Here is a 20694-nt window from a genome sequence, read left to right on the forward strand (position 1 = left end):
AGATTAACAAAGCTCAACTTGTCCTGGTTGCACTATACACGCCATTTTCCACATACATTAGCCAAAGAATTAAAAGCTACTAGAGCCAGTGAGACTATTTCCATAGAAGCTGAAGATTTTTCCTCTTCTGAATTTCTGCTGTATTTGCTTTAGAAGCTCCACACTTTATCAGCCTAATCAAAAACTGAAGCTGCACACGGGAAATAAGCCAGTGTACGGTGTTGAATGACGATACTGAATTTAAAGATAAGGTATAGAAAACGGTTGCAAAAAAGATTCTTCAGGACGGTAAGTTTCTTCTTCGTGCATTCTTTTATTGCAGCATGTAAGATTTTAGCAGTGCTCTAATTGGAAGCTATTGTACACAAATAGTAATTGAACATTCATATATTCCTTTCAAAGTATTTCTTTTTATATGTGGAGTAAATTTAGTGAAATATCTCTGAAATGCAGTGTATTTAAATGGAGCTAGGATTAGCTTAGCTTTACCTGTAATGTGTCAGTGTCCATCAAGTGTGTCATAGATGCGTGCGTAGGACTGGTGTATGTAATGTTAGAATAAAAAAGAATTTTTAAAAGACAGGATGGGAACCTAACTAGAAAAAAATTGCTGGTTTCCCAGTGATGGTCTTAAATTGTGCCGATTGCAAGCAACTGGCAACCAGCCGGTCGCTCAGAGATTGAGAGCGTTCTTGAAATCACTTTGAGGATGTCAACTGACTGCAAGTGGGTGTAGACCTGGCTCCTGAATCCAAACAACCATTTCAAACTCAAAAGATTTTAAGTTTGTTGCACACAATTGCAATACATTTTAGTCATGCCACGGCCTCCGGTGGCTGTTTTCCCTGTGGTGACCTAAGCTTGTAAAAGTACAGACATTCTGTACAGATAGTAGTGTTAAAAATAATCAAATAATATTTGATTACTGAGTACTTGCATGTAAGCTTTAAATTTCCAGTTTATCAGATACCACTGAGCAATCTTAAAAAGAAAATGTAGGGAGTAAACGTGAAAAGATGCCAGAAAAAAAACTAGTCAAGTAAAATACAGATACCTGAAACTTGGGCATTGCAACTATTGCATGTTTAAGATGCACCATCTTCACCACTGAAACCAAGAAGCTAAGTCTATGGTTGGTTAGTGGGGGGTGAGCTATTGGTTTACCCTCGTGGGAGTTTCATTATGACCCAAAGATGATTTTTAAACAATAGCATTCAGTTTTACATGGCATCTTCCAGGATTACTGAGCTAGAATAAACCACTGCAAGCTGTTAGTAACAGAGTAAAGCTACAGTAGGTTTTAAAATGTCACACTATAGTACTTAGTAAGTAATTAATAACTGGAGTAAGATTATATAAAGGTTGCTGAATATTAGCCAAATAATGACCGATTTTTGATAATGCTAACTCAAGTCACAGTCAAAAACACGTGATGCCAGTTGCACAGATAAATGCAGTAAATCTAAAGTTCCAGCATCAGCCTGCATTAGCGATATGCTAATAGTATGCCAGTCCAAATAAGGCTGAAAGCAAACCCATTTTATTCAATTTAAATGGGTATAAAAAAAAATGGATTTTGAGTTGTACTTCACTTTATTTTTTTAAAGGCACATTAAAATTGCATAGTTACAGTGTTGCTTTAGAGATTCTCTCTTTAAATACAAGTATATTTGACAGTTATGTAAAATATAGCTAAAAAATAATAGTTATTTACTGTATAAATATCAGTCAACTTCTCTGGGATCTCAGATTCTGATCACTTCGCCAGATGTGACTCTTGAATAGCACCCTGAACAAATTCATAATTACTTCAATCAGCTTTTGTTATCAGATGTTGAGCTACTCTGAGCTCCTGGTTCGACTTCCACCGCGTTATAGCCATCTTCAGAGACCTGTTGGGGGTGAGGAGTGTTGTCTGCAGAGGAAGGTTTGTCATGGGGCTGGTTTTATTCTTGCCTCTAATCCAGCTCTCAATAGATTCCCGCTCATAGGAATAGCCATCTGTGGAGCACACATACAGTGACATCCCAAATACACTGAGATAATACAAGTAAAAATCTTTATAGTGAAGCTGTCCCCATCTTTGGCTCAGTTTAAGACGCTAGGGACCAAGTGCTTTTAATTTGTAAACTAACCTGCAGCAATGACCGGATCCTTCATCAGCTCTCTGGTGATTGGGCACAGGAATTCATCTGGGGCTTCTGAACCATTCTGCTCTGCCTTCAGGGCCTCGATTCTCCTCAGGAGACGACCACGAAGGCCCACCGACTCTAAAAAACCAAAACGCCGTTCAGTGTCCTTTTTAGCCATGATGGTGATTTATATCGAGTACCGTGCACCTTTTGTTAATTTTCAAATGTAGTAAAAAGGCTGGTCTCAACATTTCATTTGGCATCATTTAAACCTCATTATCATTACCTTACAAAGACCAACCAAAGACTGTTGTACGTTAATGGTATTCAATAGCGATTTCAATGAATTTGGGTTGACGCAGCGAGGCAGCAGGCACTGAACAGACTGACTTTGTTCTCTCTCAGAACAAAAGGGAGGATAAATCTGAACTTGCACATGATCACTCTGTACTGAGACACAAAGAGCCAGACACCTCGCTGTGTCATGATGGCTGCTTAGCTAACGTCTCTCATTATCCTGCTCGGAAATTAAACTCCAACAGGTCCAAAAAGAGGAAACTCACTCTGCACACAGCTGCATGTCTCTGCCCACTGACAGCCCCCAGTGAATTTATCGTCAGCTGCAAATTTCACCACCAGCTAAAATGGAGTGATGACCTATAGAGCCGCACATGATTAGTGGTGTGTCGGCGTATAATGGCAGTGCCGTGGAGGTGTAGGTCTCATTCAGACAGAGAGAGCAGCTGCAGTGACATTTTCTTTCACAAGTCCTGAAGATTTCGTTCACATATGGTGACAGCCAAAACAAAAAGAGAGAAAAAGCTCATTTATTCCTTCCTATCGCTATAGGTGACTGCTAAATCATCGCATGCATCCAAAAAAATTTAAGCTGACGTCACAAAAAATACATTTTCAGGAAATTTTATGCAGCCTTTATGGTTTAACTAACACCAAATGTGGCCCTGAGAAAGTTGGGATAGGCTCCAGCGACCCTGAAAAGGATAGGCAGCAGAGAATGGATGGATAATTCATTTTTATATTTATGCTTAGTGTGAATTTTTAGGGACATTACAGTTTTAAGTAGCTGCAGACTACCACACTCTCTGCTAATCTGAGTAATTGCACCAGACCTCTCAGTCATGTTTGTGTTTCTTTAATCCAGTTGCTTTACAGACAATCCAAGAAGTGTAGCATTTTATTTGTATGTTATGTAGCACAAATTATAAATAATATTCATCTGTGTGATTTAAGTCTAGAGATGAACGTTACTAACTAAAACAAAAAAAAACAAAACAAAAAAAAGTAACTCCAAAACCCATTGCTGCATTGGTTTTGTCCATCTTCGATATACAGTCTATAATAAAACTCACTTTCAAACAAGTTGGTGCACAGGGTGAAATGGAAATAAAACTGATTTTAGTGATATGCAAATCATATACACCTTGTATGGAAATTAACCAGTATGAAGACAACATACCAGACATGTTTGTTTCAGCAAATTTGGAGAATATTTTTTGTTGCCATCAATTCTGCATACTGGAATAAGGTTCTGTTTGGAAAGTAAGATTTTTTATTTATATACTGGCCTGAACTAAATATATATACTGTTTTTATAACCTATGCAGAGTGTTCTCTTACTTAAGAAAAAAATTCAATGACTTGACCTTAGTGTCTTCACAGGGAGATACAGGCCTGGATGAGTGAATAAGAAATGTTTTCATGAGCTGTACTGAGGTTTATCATTGATGTGCCAAGGTCATGTAATACTGAGTTTGGATGGCAAAAATGCAAAGTTGCAAGGATTTTTGCAACTTTTATACAACTGTGGCTTAAAGTTGTTTCTAATGATTACACTTCTGGATAGTTTGTGTGTAGTTTGGTTTGCAAATAGCGGCGTGTGCAATAGTTGAAATTGAATTCATACTGATATACAGTATGCGCTCTAAATTTTTCTATCATACATCATGATGTACTGGTGAATATTTGATCCATTTATAGGATGCAATCAGCCTCCAACAAACTGGAGAGGTCTTCACAATCAGCTAATGCTCACAGGGGACCAGTCACTTCACTTGCTGGGGAAATTAAATGTTGTGAGTATGTCTTAATTTTGCACTCATTCACTGAGCAGGAAGCAGAGATGGAGGGAGGAAAGAATTCACGCTCACATTATACAGACTGACTCGCCTTTACCATTAAGTCTGTGCCTTGAAAACGCTGCATTTAAGTTGAAACGCAGATGAAGCAGGGAAGACGTGCTGTCGGAACAACAAGTAGTTCAGATCCTATTGGAAAAATTGCAGCGTCCAATCAAACGCCTTCTCACATTGAAACCCCCCGAACCAATCTGAGTCATCCAATAAACGACTCTTAGATGGAAAAACTACACTTAACAGGGTAATGCTTCATTTAAGATTTCCATAAGTTCCCACACATCTTTTTCGTGGAGACATAAGCCATTAGAACTATAGCGTCCACTTTACATTTAGATAGATAATTTGATGCAGGGCTACAATAAAAGCGCAGAATGAGGCTGTTTCCACAGAGATATGCCGAATTATATTGGAGGAACTTTTCCCCCCTCCCCTTACTCAAAGATTCATGAATATTTCATCGAGTAAAGTGCGCTGGAATCCAATTTGCTCTGTGTGTGTCTGCAGCATGTGTGAGCGACTGTTTGTCTATGCATGTGCACACATTTACACAAGCAGCATGGATGGAAAATGATAGTTGTTGGTTGTGCAGCACAAAAAGGCCACGAAATGTGGCAATCTGCCGTTTCCTCTGTCCTCATTCTGTGGTAATGATGAGAGCTGTCCTCCATACCAAACACATGGAAAAGACATAAGGCATGCTTTGCATTACTGAACAGCAAGCAGGGGGAAAGTTGGCTTTAACGCTTCTGCTACTGTCCAATTAAAGCAAACCCAACAACAGGCAAGAGGGTGCTTTTACTGTGATTAAGGGAGAGATTGTGATTCAGCTGATTACAATTGGCACAAAGTACTCGCAATTAGGCAAGAGGCAGGATTTCTGGGCGTTATGGCTCCAATGCAGCATGCAAACTGCAAATTTCCTTTAAAACTGTGTGTTCACAAAAAGAACTCCAGATAGGACTTTACTAAGCTGACATACATAGGAGGGAAAAGGGGTAACAGGTAGCCTGACTCTGTCTGGCTACCTATTCTAAAATATTGTAACCTTACAGTGTGTGAAGTATTTGTCCCCTTCCTGATTTCTTATTTTTTGCACATTTGACACACTTACATGTTTAGATCATCAATCCAATTTCAATATTAGACTAAAATAACTTCAGTTAATACAAAATACTGTTGTTAAATGATGACATCTAAAACTTACTTGGTCCAAAATTTAAAAGTAATCACCCCCCTAAACCTAATGAATTGTTGTGCAACACTTGGCAGCAAGAACTACAATCAAGTGTTTGAGATAACTGGCAGTCTTTCACATCGCTGTGGAGGAATCTTGGTCCACTTTTCCTTGCAGAACTGTTTTAATTCAACCACACGTGGAGGGTTTTTGAGCATGAACGGCTCATTTCAATTCAAGTCTAGACTTTAATTGGGCCAAAACCTTAATTTGGGGGTTTGTTTTGGGGGTTTTTCAGTTTGGATCATTGACCTACTGCACAATGCTTGACCTTCATAGCGTGGATATTCTCCTTCAGGATTTTCTGGTAGAATGCAGAACTCAAGGTTTTATCAATTACAGCAAGTCGTCCAGGCCCCAAAGTAGCAAAGCAGCCCTACACCATTGACTACCACCATCATGGTATGATATTATTTTTATCAAATTCTGTGTTAGTATTACACGACGTGTAACTGGACTCAGACTTTCACCTTGAAACTCTCCCAAGGATCCTATTTTTCTTTTGAGTTGTCGATACATTGCTGGAGTAATCTTGGAAGGCTGGCCACTCCTGGGAAGGCTCGCTGCTGTTCCAAGTTTTCTCCATGTGTGGCTCTCACTGCGGTTCGCTGATAACACAAAGCCTTAGAAATGGTGCTGTAACCATTTCCAGACTGATAGATGTCAATGACTGTGTTTCTCATGTCTCCTAAAGTTTCTTTTGGTTGTGGCATTATGTGGCATGTTTTTTAAAATCCTTTAGCGAGCAAGCAGAATTATTTTGGTGATTTCTTGATTCAACAGATCTGACAGTAATGAGATCGGTAGCTAGTGAACTGGGGCAGGGTGACAACTACTTTATCGCAAAGGGCCAGATAACTTTTTTTCTCTTAATAAATTGAAATCATTCACAAACTGCATTTTGTATTTACTCACTTGGGTTATCTTCAACTGATATTCAAATTTGTTTGATGATCTGAAACGTTTCAGTTTGACAAATATGCCAACAAAAAGAAATAAGAAAGGCACTGTAAATTTCATTTTTGAATTTGTGTGAATGTTTAATTGCTTCAGTGGAGATAATAATGCTGACATTTGCACATTATTTGCAGCTGTACTGTGATGTTGCTGCCTACATGAGTTGTGATTTCTTTTTTTCTGGCCACAGTTTGTATGGAGCCTTTCTGCACTGTGACCTTGGTCGAACCTGAGGGGACTAATCTTGTTGTCAGCAGGATTATCATTGTTCCCGAGGTAAAGGTCATCCAGCAGGGTACTGTCATCCCAGCGTGATTTGCGATTGTATAAGCAGACAGACATGCTGCTGCTTCACGCCCTTAAATCACATCACTATTTGGGAGGAGTTTTTGGAGGGGAAAAAATAAATCAGAGCATCAATAAAAGCAGCTTACATCATGCTTTCTAATTCAGTCTTGTTATGTGTTAGGATCAGGGAGTAAATCCTCACAAAAACACAGAATCCCAGTGTGTGTCAGTGAAGTGTACACTGATGTTAGTGGTTGCTTTCAATTCCATCCTCACCAATTCCAAGCTCAGCTGCTGTTTCCTTGTTCAGCTGGCTAAGCTCTGGTCCATCAATGTTGTTGGCTTTAAAGATACCGACGAGCTCCACTAGTCCCTCGTCACGCAGCCAAGTCTGCACATCGTCCTCTGACCAATCAGTGAGCAGCAACCCGGAGTGACCTGGCAACTTCCTTCCTGCAAAACACACAACAGGGAGCCAGGAAGTGCTCTGTGATTATTCCCCTAACTCCTGCAACAAAACATACCCGTTGTCAAACAAACAGATTCCATTCGCACTCCACAGTAAAAGGACATGTCCCCTCTGCAAGTGATAATTACTTTGATGCACACTCAAACATGCTGAGGACATTTACATTAATCTTATGCTAACCTTACACTGAGTTGTCATGGTGTAGTTTAGTGGAGACTTGCTTTTCCCCCACAGTGTTGCTGAACAGTAGCCCCACATTATGAGTATTCCAAGCACACACACCTGACCTCACACACAAGTATGTGATCTCCCAAAGGAAAGAAAATGAAACCCAGGGGTGTGTTATTTCAGGCTCCGCCAGCATGTAGCTCGTCAACCTTCGCGACACTATGTGGCCATCATTCATCATACAACGTGGCGACAAACTGGCCTGTTGTGCGTTGGCCCCATTAATGAAACCTCACAGCAGCTTCATAGTTCACATTGGCAGTCATTAACCAGGATTAAACCTGAAGACTTGAGGTGTGTAGCTCATTACTACCTTAACCATGTGTTAGGTTTTCCCCTCCACCTCTTGCTGTCTCTGCTACCCTAAAAAAAAAAAAAATCTTCCACATAAAATTCTGCTCTTTAATGCCCACCTGAAAACATGTCTGTTGCTGGACTGCATTTGAATCCAATCAGGGTTATGTTTAACTAATCTAATCAAAATCTAGACATTAAAAAAACAATAACATAAGAACAGCTATGATAATGATAATAATGATGATAATAATAAATGATAAATAAATAAAAATAGTAAATTATTTCAGCTGTTTTCTGTCTGACTGTGGAAAAAAAAAAAGAGGGCTTTCTCCTGGAAACTGAATGTTAAATCTGAGATGATGCAAAACCTTCCATAGACCCTTTTCAAAGCTGAATTCTTGACTCGTCACAGTAGTGAAAGCACAGGTGGAATTAATGATAGCTGAGCTCCATTAAATTTCAAGTAACCCATGACGGTCAACCAGCGTGCACAAAAGCAGGAGCTCCTCTCTGCAGCCCTGGCAGCAGCACCTCGAGTCTCCAAGTCTAAGGAGCTGGTAACACTGTGTGTCAAAGCATGGCAGTTGACTGAAATAGCTCAGAATGCTGTGTTTGATTACTCAGACAGATTCACATATGAAGACTTCTTCATCATTTCCATTCTCTACATCTTATAGATTGGCGAGCTTCATTTCTTCTTGTCAACAAATCAGTCCTACATTAGCCTGCAAAACCATATCCTGAAGGCACGTTTTTCTGCAAAAGACTCTCATTGTTACTGAAAAAAACCCCAAACTATCTACACTTGGTGACACATTTCTTTGCTTCCAAAAACCTATTGGTTTATTTTCAGGTCAGTTCTCTAAAGATCTTCCTGTTCATTCATTCATTCATTCATTCATAATGCTCATTAACCAAGAGATGAGGCAAACACAGACTAATTACTCTAGGAGCAAGTTTTCATTTTTGACCACTACTATAGTTTTAGAAAGTATGCAACATCATACACTTCACTCCAGGCCACTATAGTCAAAACAACACTTCTTTAGTTTTAACATTATGGCTCTGTTTTGGAAATGATTGTGAAAAAAACACTAGGAAAAATAAGATGAGCCCAGCTGCAGTGAGAGCAACACAACAGAGCAGGCATCAGTGATAACAATGAAAAGGTCAGAAAGAAAAGGTGAAGGTGGGTTGCAAAGCAGCTTGCAGATGCACAGAAACAGTGGTTATGTTAAACCACCTTAATAAGCATACCATATATGAATACATACAAAAGGTATAAGGTGAACTATCAGGTGATTTGGGCTAATAAAGTAATCTGGAGGGATTGCACGATCATTTTATGATCAACTGCTACATAATCAACTAAAATCACATGTCCAGATATTCATGCTTCACTTATTTTATTGTTTAATTTAATCTTTCATTTATTTATAATGTTGTCTAAACCTCAGCCTGCAGTGGCTCTGTGTCTACATGATTAGAATAGAATAGAATAGAATAGAATAATCCTTTAATTGTCCCACAAGGGGAAATTTGGTTGTAACAGCAGCCAGAAAGACACATATACAACAAACAGGACACAGAACACAGAACAGAAACATACACAATTTTTCTTACATATTTACATTAAGGACAGTGGTTACTATAAACAGAGTACTGTACAGTTATTAAATTCAATAAAAATAACTACAGATAAGAGGATTATTATATTACAATATAATGATCTTTCAAAATCACAGTTCAATGCGTTTTGTTTTCTGAACTACAGTATATCAGAGTGATTAGCGTTAGATATGTGATGTCCATGATTCGTTTTTCATCGTTTTTGTGTGTTTTATATTCTTCATCGTATCTAAGCTCGTCTTCCTGCCTTTTAGGTCTTTAATAAAAACACTGCTCTGTTTAAAAAAATGCTAACACCATGATGATAACCTTAAATTATGTGCTTAGCAGTAAATGCACCAGGCATACTAACATGGTCACAGTGATAGCACTGTTTACCATCTGAGTTAAGAAGAGTTAGCATGCTAACATTGGCTAATACACAGCAGAGGCTGATGGGATTGACGTTATTTTGCAGGTATTTGCTTAAAAACTAAACTATCTCAATCTTCAAGGCCCAGACATCTGCACCACATTTCAGCACAGGGATATTTCAGTCTAGCATGGCTAAATACTACAGAGGCTATTTGTTCTGATGAATTACTTAGTCTCTTGTGAAAATTAAACAATATTTTTATTTCTATAACTCAGTGGGATGAAATGAGCTGCAAACATTAGGAAAAACGCTTATTCTTTCACACAAGACAGCCATTACTGAATTATATTCTTGCTTTTGGATTCCAGTTACATGTATCTGTTTTGGGGCACAAAATATAAAATGCAGTACTGTGTAAAAGTCTTGAGCCACTTACTTCTTTGTACAGTATTTGGTTTAGAAAAAGGCAGACTTTAATTTTAAAAAAATTATCTTCAGAAATAGTTCTCCAGGCTTTCTGAAGGGCTTTCAAAGATTTTCTTTGGAGTTTTTTTTGGTTAATTTTTAGTCCAGTCCTTGTACCTGACCATTTTCAAGACGAATGCTCTGATTTTTATTTGGTGTTTTTTATCAATCACTCAAGCGTTTTTAAAAAAGCACCTACTTCAAGCGCTGGATCAATGTTGTATCTATACCTAACAGACAACGTAGCAAAGGACACATTTTAAAATGCATTTTTAATCTTTCCCATTTCTTCTTGGTGCAAAGTTAGTCCTTAAACAGTGGAAGACAAAGGAAGTGACATGGCTAAAAGACTTTCTACAGCAAATGAACAGTATCTGAAAGTCATGTCCTTAAGAGACAGGAAAATGACCTGACATAGTATCTGAGAGATCTAGCTTGTCCTGTAAGGTCAATCGTGGCTCAAGAGTTGGTAGTTCGTCTTGTAATCGGAAGGTTGCCGGTTCGAGCACTGGCTCGGACAGCCTCGGTCGTTGTGTCCTTGGGCAAGACACTTCACCTACCGACTACTGGTGATGGCCAGAGGGGCCGATGGCGCAATATGGCAGCCTTGCTTCTGTCAGTCTGTCCCAGGGCAGCTGTGGCTACAACTGTAGTTTGCCTCCACCAGTGTGTAAATGTGAGAGTGAAAGAATAGTGGCATTGTAAAGCGCTTTGAGGGCAATTCATTATTGTTATTATTATTATTAGTTGAGCCGTCTCCTCTTCACTCATCAAAAAGGGGCGACATTACACAAGAAATGGACTAAAAATCAGTAGCAACAGGTCTTATGGAGTCCAAAAATGACATTTTTGGTTCAAACCATTGTCAATTTGTACAGAGGAGGTCAGGAGAGAGATACAACAATCAGTGTCTAGAGCCACCAAAACAACAGTGGCAGCTCTTTCTTGGTACTGGGCTGCATTTCAGCCTGTGTTGTTGGAGATCTTGTGAAAATCGATGGATTTTCGATGGAATTATGAACAAAAACAAAAGAACGATCAGATTCTGATTCACCATGCAATACTATCTGGGAAGTGTGATTGAAAACAGATTCATTTTTGGCATGACAATGGTCCCAAACACACCGCCAATGCAGTAAAAGCATACCTAGATATAAAAAAAACACACACAATGGGACACTACCAGTCAGAACAAAAGGCAGCCAGCATCCAGAGAACTTTGAAACTTTGAAAGTCCTTTGCATATGTTTAATAATGTTTAATAATAAGTTTAATAATAAGTTTGGGTTTACTAGCAAAATACGGAAAAATGAGGGTCGGCTCGAGACTTTTGTACAGTGCTGCACAATAAACGACAAACAAAAAACCATCACAAGTAAAAACAAAACAGTAGATCCACAAATTGAATTATCCAAGCAGCTGTACTAGATGCTGAGACCTGGACCATCCATAAAGAATGTGAAGAATTAAAATAAATCAGCGCTGGTTTAAGCTGAAAGAGTAGCTGAATAACTGAAGATTTCTAAGGGCAAAACAGTGTGATGCATTTATTTACCTTGGCACTGTGTCTCCTTTGATTCAGCTGCTGCCGAAAAACATAAAAGGGAATAGGTTCAATGTGTGAAACGAGAGAAAGAAACAAGATTAAAGGGGAGATAGAGAGAGGCATAAAAAAAGGCAGATCTTCATGGAGATGGAATTTACTTTGTCAACATCAGCCTGACTAATGGCAGATAGGGAAGCTGCAATGATGAAGCTTCAAGGCTTCCAGATGTCTAACGATTGCACCTTTTCATTTAGTATTCCAAATATTTTCTTTCATGTGGTGGTATAACCTTTTTTTTGGTTTTAAGCAGTGTTTGCCTCCATAGGAACAGCCTTCCAAGGCTCAGTGGTACTTTGCCCTGCTGCACTAATAAACATCAATCACAATTCCTCCTCTAGACACTGCAGCCAGACAGGAGTACACATGTAATAGGAGCTTCTCTGGCTGGACAACTCCCAAAACACTCTTTTGGGAATCTTTGGCGCTGCAAATGGCTTCTGGGCTTTGTACCACTGCTAACATTTTGTTTTAAAACGAGGAGTGATTGTGCATTTGCTGGTGCCAACTTAAACAATCCTCTGCTGAGTATTTACCAGTGCTGTCATCCCCATCTCCAATTCTCCACACGTTTACCGATCTGTCCATAGAGCCCGTTGCAATCCAGGGAAAGGTGGGAGATAGCGCAACGGCGGTTACATACCTGCAGGAAGGAGCAAGAGGAACGGGAATGTGAAAGGTGTGTGTGTGTAATTGACTGAAACTGGCACAGGAAGAGAGCGGCCTTAAAAATCTGGTTCCCTCGACACTTACGAAAGGAAAAAAAAAAAACCAAAAAAAAAAAAACTAGCCTTAGATCGTGCAGCATCTTAAACTCTTTCAAGGACATCAAAGCGGTGTGCTGCTTCTTACCTGTGGTGCCACATCAATGACGGTGCAAAAGCAGTGCCGGGGAATATACTTTTGCACCACTGCACCCGGTGCTTCTGGGAAAAGCTAATCAAGCAAAAATCACACTTTTTGATCTGAAACACCAGGACTCCTATTCTGCTGTTTGTCTAATAGCTGCAGAGATTGCATTGCGGTGGGAGGTCAGGCCGGGTCATTTACCTGTCATGTTGTTTCAAAGTTTGGAGCACGGTTCCCAGGCTCTGTACACAAAGTCCAAACACACGAAACGGGAATGTTTGACATCTGTGTTTATGGACGCTGTGATTTATTGTTTAAAGTCCTCGACCACAGTTAACTATAGCAGCAAACAACAACAAACCTCCCCCCCAACCCCATATTATGGGTGGCGTGTTTGCGCTTTACTTACCGCATCATATACTGCGACACTTTTATCCACGGAGCTGTTGAATATTTAGAGTAAACAAAGTCAACTTCATTTGCGGCGTGCATATGCGTGCATTCACATTGTAGAATAATGAGCAGAAAAAAGGGATTCTTTTCTAAAATAAACACACACACACACACACGAAAACCCACCACGCAGAGCACAGATTAACCTTCAGCGTGTTTGAATTTCAGCCAGGAACAACAGAAGGACTGAGCAGAAGCTATATGATAACAAAATGCACTCCTCCTGTGGTCGACAGAGAACAGCACGATCAGTGCTCACCATGGCACGGCCGTTTAAAGCGCAGAAAAAAAAATGCAGACAGAAAAAAATGAATTTGAATATGAATTGTATCAAATTATGAAGCAACTTCACAGGAACTAATAAAACAAATAGAATATTAAACGTGACCTGAAAGGTACAAATATCAATAATTAGTTGCTGAAGCAGGGGGAATTATGGGATGAAAACACTGGAGGAAGTGATTTTCATGTGTGTGTATGTTTGTGACAGAGAGTGTGATTAGCGTCTTACCCTGAGACAACCCATTCTCCATCAGAGGAGAAGGCACAAGACAGAACTGGGGCCGTCTGGCTGGTGAGAGTCTGAAGCAGCTTCATGGTACAGGCTGGGGTTCAACACACACAAGCAAGATGAGACCAAAGTTAAATTGTGTCTGTATTCGATCTCAGCAGTTGACTGAAGTCCAGAAAAAGAAGTAGAGGTAGATGGCTTTTTTTTCCCCCTTGTAGCTGTGCCCCCTGCTGACAACTACTTGGAAACAAATGATTTTTATTTTTGCCAATAAACTCACATCGACTGCATTAATTCTTCATGCTAAAACCAACTGATCTGCAGCAGCATTTATATAATCATCCTGCGAATACACATGTATTAAGTCAAACCTTCTCCCCTTTTTCTCTTCAGCAATAAAACATAAACACACCATTTTCTCTGGGAGGTTAATGTGTTATTTCCAGGCATATTCCTGATTGATGTGAAACACCACAGTGGAGTAGAAAACCGTAACGCCTGATTAAACCCGACAAATTAACTATACAAGTGAGACCAAAATAAACTAAACAAATGTGACGTGTTGATTGGAGATGTCAGCAAGTGTTGATAGGTGACTTGAAGGGAATGCTTCAGATCTGACAGCATTAAAGGCTCGACCCATGGAGCTAATATGCGAAGCTGGAATTAGAGATTTTTCCGTGAACATATGGGGCTTGTACACACTCACACAAAAACAAAAGCGGGGACTAGAAAAAATGTTCCATTTCGACAGCAATCTCCGCTTTGAAATGCGCCCCTTGCTTCCCTAAATCACGTACACTTGAGTCTCTTTTTCATAAAATAGTGGAAGAGAGGTTCGAGCGCACAGTCCTCATGCCAAGACAAGATAAGTGCACATTTCAAAAAAAGGCCGAGCTCAACCTCCTTCACATCTGAGGACAAAAAAAATAAAAAAATCTAAAGCATAATGAAATGAGGACAGACATTGTCTGGTGTCCCTCGGAGATAAAGGAAAAAAAAAAAAAAATCTCCACGGACTTGGGTCACCACGTGGGACACATCAAATCCTCCCAAGAAATGGCTGTTACCATAGCAACACATATTGGAACCTAACAACATGGTGTGTTCACATACATAACGAAAAATACAGTCTGTAGCCGGGGTACGTACGTGTGAACATACACAAATGTTCCTCCTCTGCTGCTGCTTGTACAAGATGTAAATGTCATCATGGATACATGCACCTGATTTCCTTCCAACTCTTTCTCACACACTCACACGCACACACCTCTGCTGCTGCTGCTGTATTTCAGCAGAATGTCTTAAAGTGATCCATTATTAATGAGTCAGTCTGCAGCTGATTTACTCCACACACTAATAAAATTCTTCCATTCTGCAGAGAGGTTTCAAGGTTGAAGCAGTCAGCACACTCTCCCTCCCTGTCTCTCCCGCTCGGCAGTCGAGTGAGGGAGCGCTCAGGTGGGGAAGCTGGGGCAGAGGGGTCGGCCTACCTGCTCCTTCACGCTGGGAAACAATCCATATTTTCAGCTGGCTGTCCTGTCCGCAGGAGGCCAGTCGAAACTCCACACAGCAGCCATCTGCAGAGCCAAAGAAGCCACATCCCCTTTTTGTTAAGATTCATGCTTGAATGAGTCTGAAAGCAGAGGGCGGCAAATATCATCTGACGGCCTGCTTTTTAGCTGCAACCCATTCATTACAGCACATACAGCAGTAACACTAACATAACGAGTGTCTTTATTGGAGCCAGGTACTTTGCTTCTAGGATTACATGCAAGTTGCTTTTAAACTGAAAATTGTGCAAGATGAACCTAATGCAAAAGGAACTAAGGAAGGAGAGCAAAAGCAATGAAATTGCAAAAGAGTTTTGATGAGGGAAAAAGCCCCACAGAAAATGAGGTGAGTAACTGAGATGGTCAACTTTTATTTTGAACAGGAATCTGTAGTTCTAAAGATTTGACTCAATTTACCAGCACCATTTAGATGGAAAATGTGAGAAGATGGATAGAAATCCCATTCACCCTGACGTAAAACCAATAAACGCAGCTGATGTCTCATATTTTATTTTCAGATGAATTTCTACAGCAGTAGTAACAAATGAAGAGAACTTACTAACGATGAACTGGGGTGCAAAGCAGCAACAGGTGACTCCCAGGTCGTGAGCATCCTTCTCAGCGTGCAGAAGGCTGGTGTAAGCATCCCAGAGTTTGAGGTCTCCACGGGTGCAGCCGGTCACAAACATCTGGGCACATGGAGAGAAGCAGCAAGCCACGACGCTGGCCTCGCTTACGGTGGCACATCTGCGAGGGGGGGGGGAGGGGGATGTTGGCACCAACTTGAGTGTGACTCGCTTTAGACTTCAAGGTTTATCAGGAAGTGTGTAAAATTCGAAGGAGGGAAATTTAATTTGTTTAGGCTGTGGAGTCCCGCACTGAGTTTAATGATTTAAACCACCTGTGGGTATTAATCAGAGACACACAGCAGGCCTAGGGGTGCTCAGAAAAGCTGTTCCAGAGCACAAAAGTGAAAAATCAGAGGATTAAAACACAAAATAATCCTGATAAAATGCTTTTTTAATTGGCTTATTTAATCAGAATTACTGAGTTGGCTGCTTCCGTGTTTGTCTAGCTGGTTCCTCTGTGATTTTGTTCCACCTGTCTGTGATGACAGAGCTGTAACTTGAAGACGAACCTGCAATAACTTTAAGACAATTACTCCAGTCTGTTGAAGATTAACAAAGCAAGTTTCAAAACTTTAGAGCTCAGTTACTTAAAGATCCTGTAGAAAGATGTTTTATGTATTAAGAGATCCTTTCCTTTATGTCAAGATCATTTTTTAAAGTCTATTTTCTATTCCCTTCTCACCGTTTTGATTTGTGTGTCTAATAGAAAATTCAAGTTACATTTTGTGCAACATGAAGTAAGAGAATCTGAAGAGACACTGATGTGTGCGATGACTCCATCTGCTGATAATGGCTGAGAGAGGTTTCTAAAGGTGGAAAGAGTGATTCAGACTTTCCCAGTTCAATTATTAACCTCCAGTCTCAACTTGTACAACTGTTATGTCAAGACCGCACACAGAAGGGTTAAGAAAGCGCTCCATGTTCAGATAGCTGACATTTATCAGTAAGCAAATATTTTATTGACTCCGTTATTGGTTTTGAACAAAATACTGAAAAACATTTTTCACGTGTGAATTTGTAGTTTGTTTTTTGTTCGAGTCACGTGGACAAAAAACTATTTGGAAAGAGAGAAAAATGACCTCGGATTGGATAAGAGTCTAACTACTTAGCTCTTATTTTAATATTAACTAAGGCATATTTTGACATTCATATTTGGAGAAGATTACATTAATTATACTAAAATTGTCACTGTGACCCTGTGTGATGCTTAATGTACCTGCGTAGCGTTTTGGAGCGGAAGTCCCAGAGGGCCGCGGTGCCATCGCAGGCTCCTGCCAGCAGGAGAGAGGAGTCTGGCGCCAGTGCGCAAACTCTGAGAGGACTGCGGCCTGGGTGCTCGAGCGTAGCCTTCACCTCACCTGTTTCGGCGCTCCACACGATGACAGAGCCGTCTGTGGAGCAGCTGAGCAGGAAGCTGCCGCAGGAGCTGAAGCAGCAGCAGTGGACCCCGTAGCCGTGACCCCTGAGAGGAGAAAAGGGAAGCTCCGAGAAGTCGGCTGTGGTATAAACACGGAGCGTTTTATCACCGGAGGAGGTCGCCAGGAGGGATGGAGAGAAGGCACAGCAGGTGACCTCATCTGTATGATGTCGGAGAGTGCAAATTAAAGACACCATTTTGTGACAGATGTGCTGTTGGCTTGGAAGAGGTTGGCTCACAAGGTGGCGCAAAATACTCAGATATTCCTGCACGAAACCAGCTGATTTCGCCTCTTCTCCCTGCTGTCCTACCCGCTTCGCCCAAAGAGAGCAAAGTCACAAAGCTGTCACCACAACCTGTTGCTCCTTATGGCTCAGCAACTGCTTCTCGACTTCCTCTTTCTACTCGGCTGTAAATCTGTGTCTCTCGCTGTTATCGGTCATGTGATACGGAGTTACACAATGTTTACAGTCAAGTGTTTTCATTTTGTATAATTTAATTGACTATAACCTGAGATTTTATATACATGTATATAAATAACATTTGCATATAATATGTATGCAGTGAGGTAAGTTAGAATTTTTTTTGACTATCTCTAATAGTAAAATAAAATGAACATGTAAACACTAGTATTTGGATGCATCTTTGGATGTTTGGGTAGAGTTTGTACATAATATGTAACATTTAAGATGATTTCATGTTGTTTTTTACACACTGTACATTGAGTGTAAGCATTTTCACAAAAGACACTTAGATTTTCCTTTGTTTTCTTGATATGAAAGCATCCAGCTATGCATACTATACACAGAGGAAACCAGCTGCAGATTAACTACTTACAGGTTTAACAGATTTTGGGGGTTTCTTTTGTGTTTTTAAGCGAGTAATAAGGTCATGACTTCAGACTGCATTATATAAAATGACATCACTGCACTGTAAACATTGTCCACCTCATCACATGACTGTTAACAACAGCGATACAGAGATTTATAACTATGTAGAATGGGGTCACTTATGTAACAAGTTTTGCTGGTTTAATAACAATGGGGAAATATTTAGCCATTTTAACACCAAAAATATCGACGGACTTTCATATTTGTAACAAAAATTACAACAAATATCTTGTCATTAACACATTTCATTGTAACTTTGGACATCAGGTATTAGGCTCAATGACTACAGCACTAAATCTGGCTTATCTACCCCATCCATCTGTAATCATTTTTAAAAAATTTAAATTATAACTATATTTTTTTTCCTCCCATTCTCTATATTATAAATATACAGCTGAGGTCATAAATCACCCCACAGTCACTTGAACATAAAGTTCCAGGTATATATAGAAAAGAACACTCTTTATTTGCCTGTACCTCTTGTTTCCTGTTCTGTCAAAGATATGATAATCCTCAATTCATATTTATCTGCCTCTGTGATATTCAATGTGGCTCCACAGTCTTCTGCGTGTTCTTTCAATCAGGAAAGCGGTCAATACCCTCACAGCAGGAAGCAGCAGAGCTGAACAGCTGGAGGAGGGAAGGAAAGCAGCGAGGGAAAATGAAGTATTAAGCCATCTGTGATAGGAGAGCTCATCAGTGAGGAGGATGCCAGCAGCAACAGCGCGCCAAACAAACGTACCAAGGAGGTCAAAAAGAGGAAAGGAGACGACAGCCTACCCAGCTCCCAGGCAAAGTTTGACAGCCCCATCTACTGTGCAAAAAAAGCCAAAACCCACAAAGATGACAAGAATGTGCTGGCAATAAGCCGGTACAGACGTGTGTGTATTTAGTGCATGCATATGAATTTTTATTATAGCTTTAGCAAACTGATGAAAATAAAACAATTAAAATATGAGATATTAATAAAAGAAAAATGTACCTAAGAAAAATATTAACAGCAGCAGCAGTGAGGGCTTAGTGTTGCTATTTTGAAAAACGGGTTTATTTAATCCATCCACACCAGTGTTCAAAAATAATATTCCTACAAAAGTCACTACTCATTACACAATTTTCATAATAAAATGCAGTTACTTCAAGTCTTCTGACTTCAGCTGTCTTGAGATGCCTCCAGCGGTCCGTGACACTGACTCCCCGATGGATTAAAGCTCCAATGCAGGTTTCACGTCAGTCCACGGGATGTCTGACAAGGCTCTGTTTGAAGGAAACGCTTTGAGATGAAACACTATGCACCACATTTAAGAGTAGGAAAGGTCCTATTACAGCTCCTGCAAATGTTTCCTACGATATACTGTGCAGGACACATACAGTACACACACCGCATATAGAAAAAGAATAACATCCTCCTCAGAGTCAGGCACTACAATTCTGAGGAGTGCTTTGAGTGGATATTCAGATTAAGTGCTACGACCATCCTTATGCAATGATATCATCTTCATCAAGACCGTGCAGTAAAAATACACTTAACATGTAATAACTATGACTTGAGTGAAAGAATTAGCACTTAATGTGTCAGTGATCCCTCTTTGCATTACTCAGTGAACTTGTGAATGCATTTAGACAGAGGAACTGTTGGTATGGTTAGTAATGCTTTTTTCATTTATTCAACAGTTGTTACATTGTAAGTCTCGTGCCTCTGCTTTGAAAAGAATGCAATGTAAAGTAGTTGAGAAAATAAATACACATACAGCACACACAGAGATATAACTTAGTACCGATGATAAAAAAGTAAAGTCCCTGCTCAATATTGTATTTCGCACAAACAACATTGAGCCGAACAGTCAGTGTGTTTCAACAAACAAAACAGTATTGCACTTGAAGATACAAATCCATTAAGTGTTTTGCCTACACTTGCAGACAGACCCCAGTCTTGTCCTTCAAACTGCACATTGATTTATTATATCCGTGTAGTCACTTGGGGTCACAGGTCGAGAAGGCCTCCGACACCCATGAGAAAGTTGGACATGTCCACTTTGGAATGTGTTCACTGCAAGAATTCAGTCCATCGCTTGTCGAAGAATCTCCTCATCCTGTGGCCGGCTCGTCCGATTTCAGAGTCATCTTCGTTAAATCTCTCACAGTTATCGAAAACCAGGTTCACGTCGATGATGAATGTCTCCAAGTTTAAATACCTGTAATGATTAGAAATGGGTTTAATTTCAACTCATGAGCACTGTCCGAGTCATAAAATGTAAAATTAGGAATAAGATATGTTATGAAAACATCCTAAAGACTACAACAACACATACTGGTTACTGGTTAGCTTCTCCTTGATGGTGGAGAAGTCCATCGGTTTCTTGATGACTTTTCTGTATCCAGGAACAGCTCTGTGGTTGACTGGGGTGAGAAAAGGCCAGGCATCCTGATGGGCCTCCAGCTCAGCCAGCAGCACTCTGCAGGGAACAAAGAGCAGACACAGCTGAGCTTTTTGCATTGCAAATATATGACTTTTCACTACAACGGTCTGATTTGTTTACCCTTTAGTGATTTAAAATGTGAATTCTATTATAAAAATGTGT

General features: G+C 40.0%; 2 protein-coding genes across 14 annotated transcripts in view; both read right to left on the minus strand.

The window, feature by feature from the left end:
• Positions 1 to 946: 946 nt before the first annotated feature.
• On the minus strand, positions 947 to 19626 carry wdsub1 (WD repeat, sterile alpha motif and U-box domain containing 1). 3 transcript variants are annotated; one of them, XM_042219205.1, is made up of 12 exons: positions 17025 to 19626; positions 15739 to 15926; positions 15120 to 15206; positions 13627 to 13720; positions 13072 to 13105; positions 12864 to 12904; positions 12666 to 12749; positions 12350 to 12456; positions 11766 to 11792; positions 7044 to 7220; positions 2136 to 2270; positions 947 to 2001 (listed from the first exon to the last, which is right to left on the minus strand). In XM_042219205.1, the coding sequence occupies exons 1-12, from the start codon at positions 17420 to 17422 to the stop codon at positions 1811 to 1813; spliced, it is 1563 nt and encodes a 520-aa protein (XP_042075139.1). In that variant the 5' UTR covers positions 17423 to 19626; the 3' UTR covers positions 947 to 1810. The 3 variants fall into 3 exon arrangements, with proteins under 3 accessions (XP_042075139.1, XP_005918284.1, XP_042075140.1); XM_005918222.2 differs by having other exon boundaries at positions 949 to 2001; positions 11766 to 11795; XM_042219206.1 differs by lacking the exon at positions 12666 to 12749 and having other exon boundaries at positions 950 to 2001; positions 11766 to 11795.
• A 425-nt stretch (positions 19627 to 20051) lies between these two features.
• LOC102306673 (bromodomain adjacent to zinc finger domain protein 2B) overlaps positions 20052 to 20694 on the minus strand; it is a 49541-nt gene continuing 48898 nt past the window's right edge. For all 11 annotated transcript variants that reach the window (XM_042219197.1, XM_042219203.1, XM_042219198.1 and 8 more), the window contains 2 exons: positions 20425 to 20568; positions 20052 to 20307 (listed from right to left, as the gene is read on the minus strand). In XM_042219197.1, coding sequence (XP_042075131.1) covers positions 20160 to 20307; positions 20425 to 20568 — 292 coding nt within the window. In that variant the 3' untranslated portion in view covers positions 20052 to 20159. The remainder of the gene's footprint in view (positions 20308 to 20424; positions 20569 to 20694) is intronic.

Source organism: Haplochromis burtoni, unplaced genomic scaffold (genome assembly GCF_018398535.1).
Source record: "Haplochromis burtoni strain Fernald_Lab_line unplaced genomic scaffold, NCSU_Asbu1 Contig_29, whole genome shotgun sequence".
NCBI lineage: Eukaryota > Metazoa > Chordata > Actinopteri > Cichliformes > Cichlidae > Haplochromis > Haplochromis burtoni.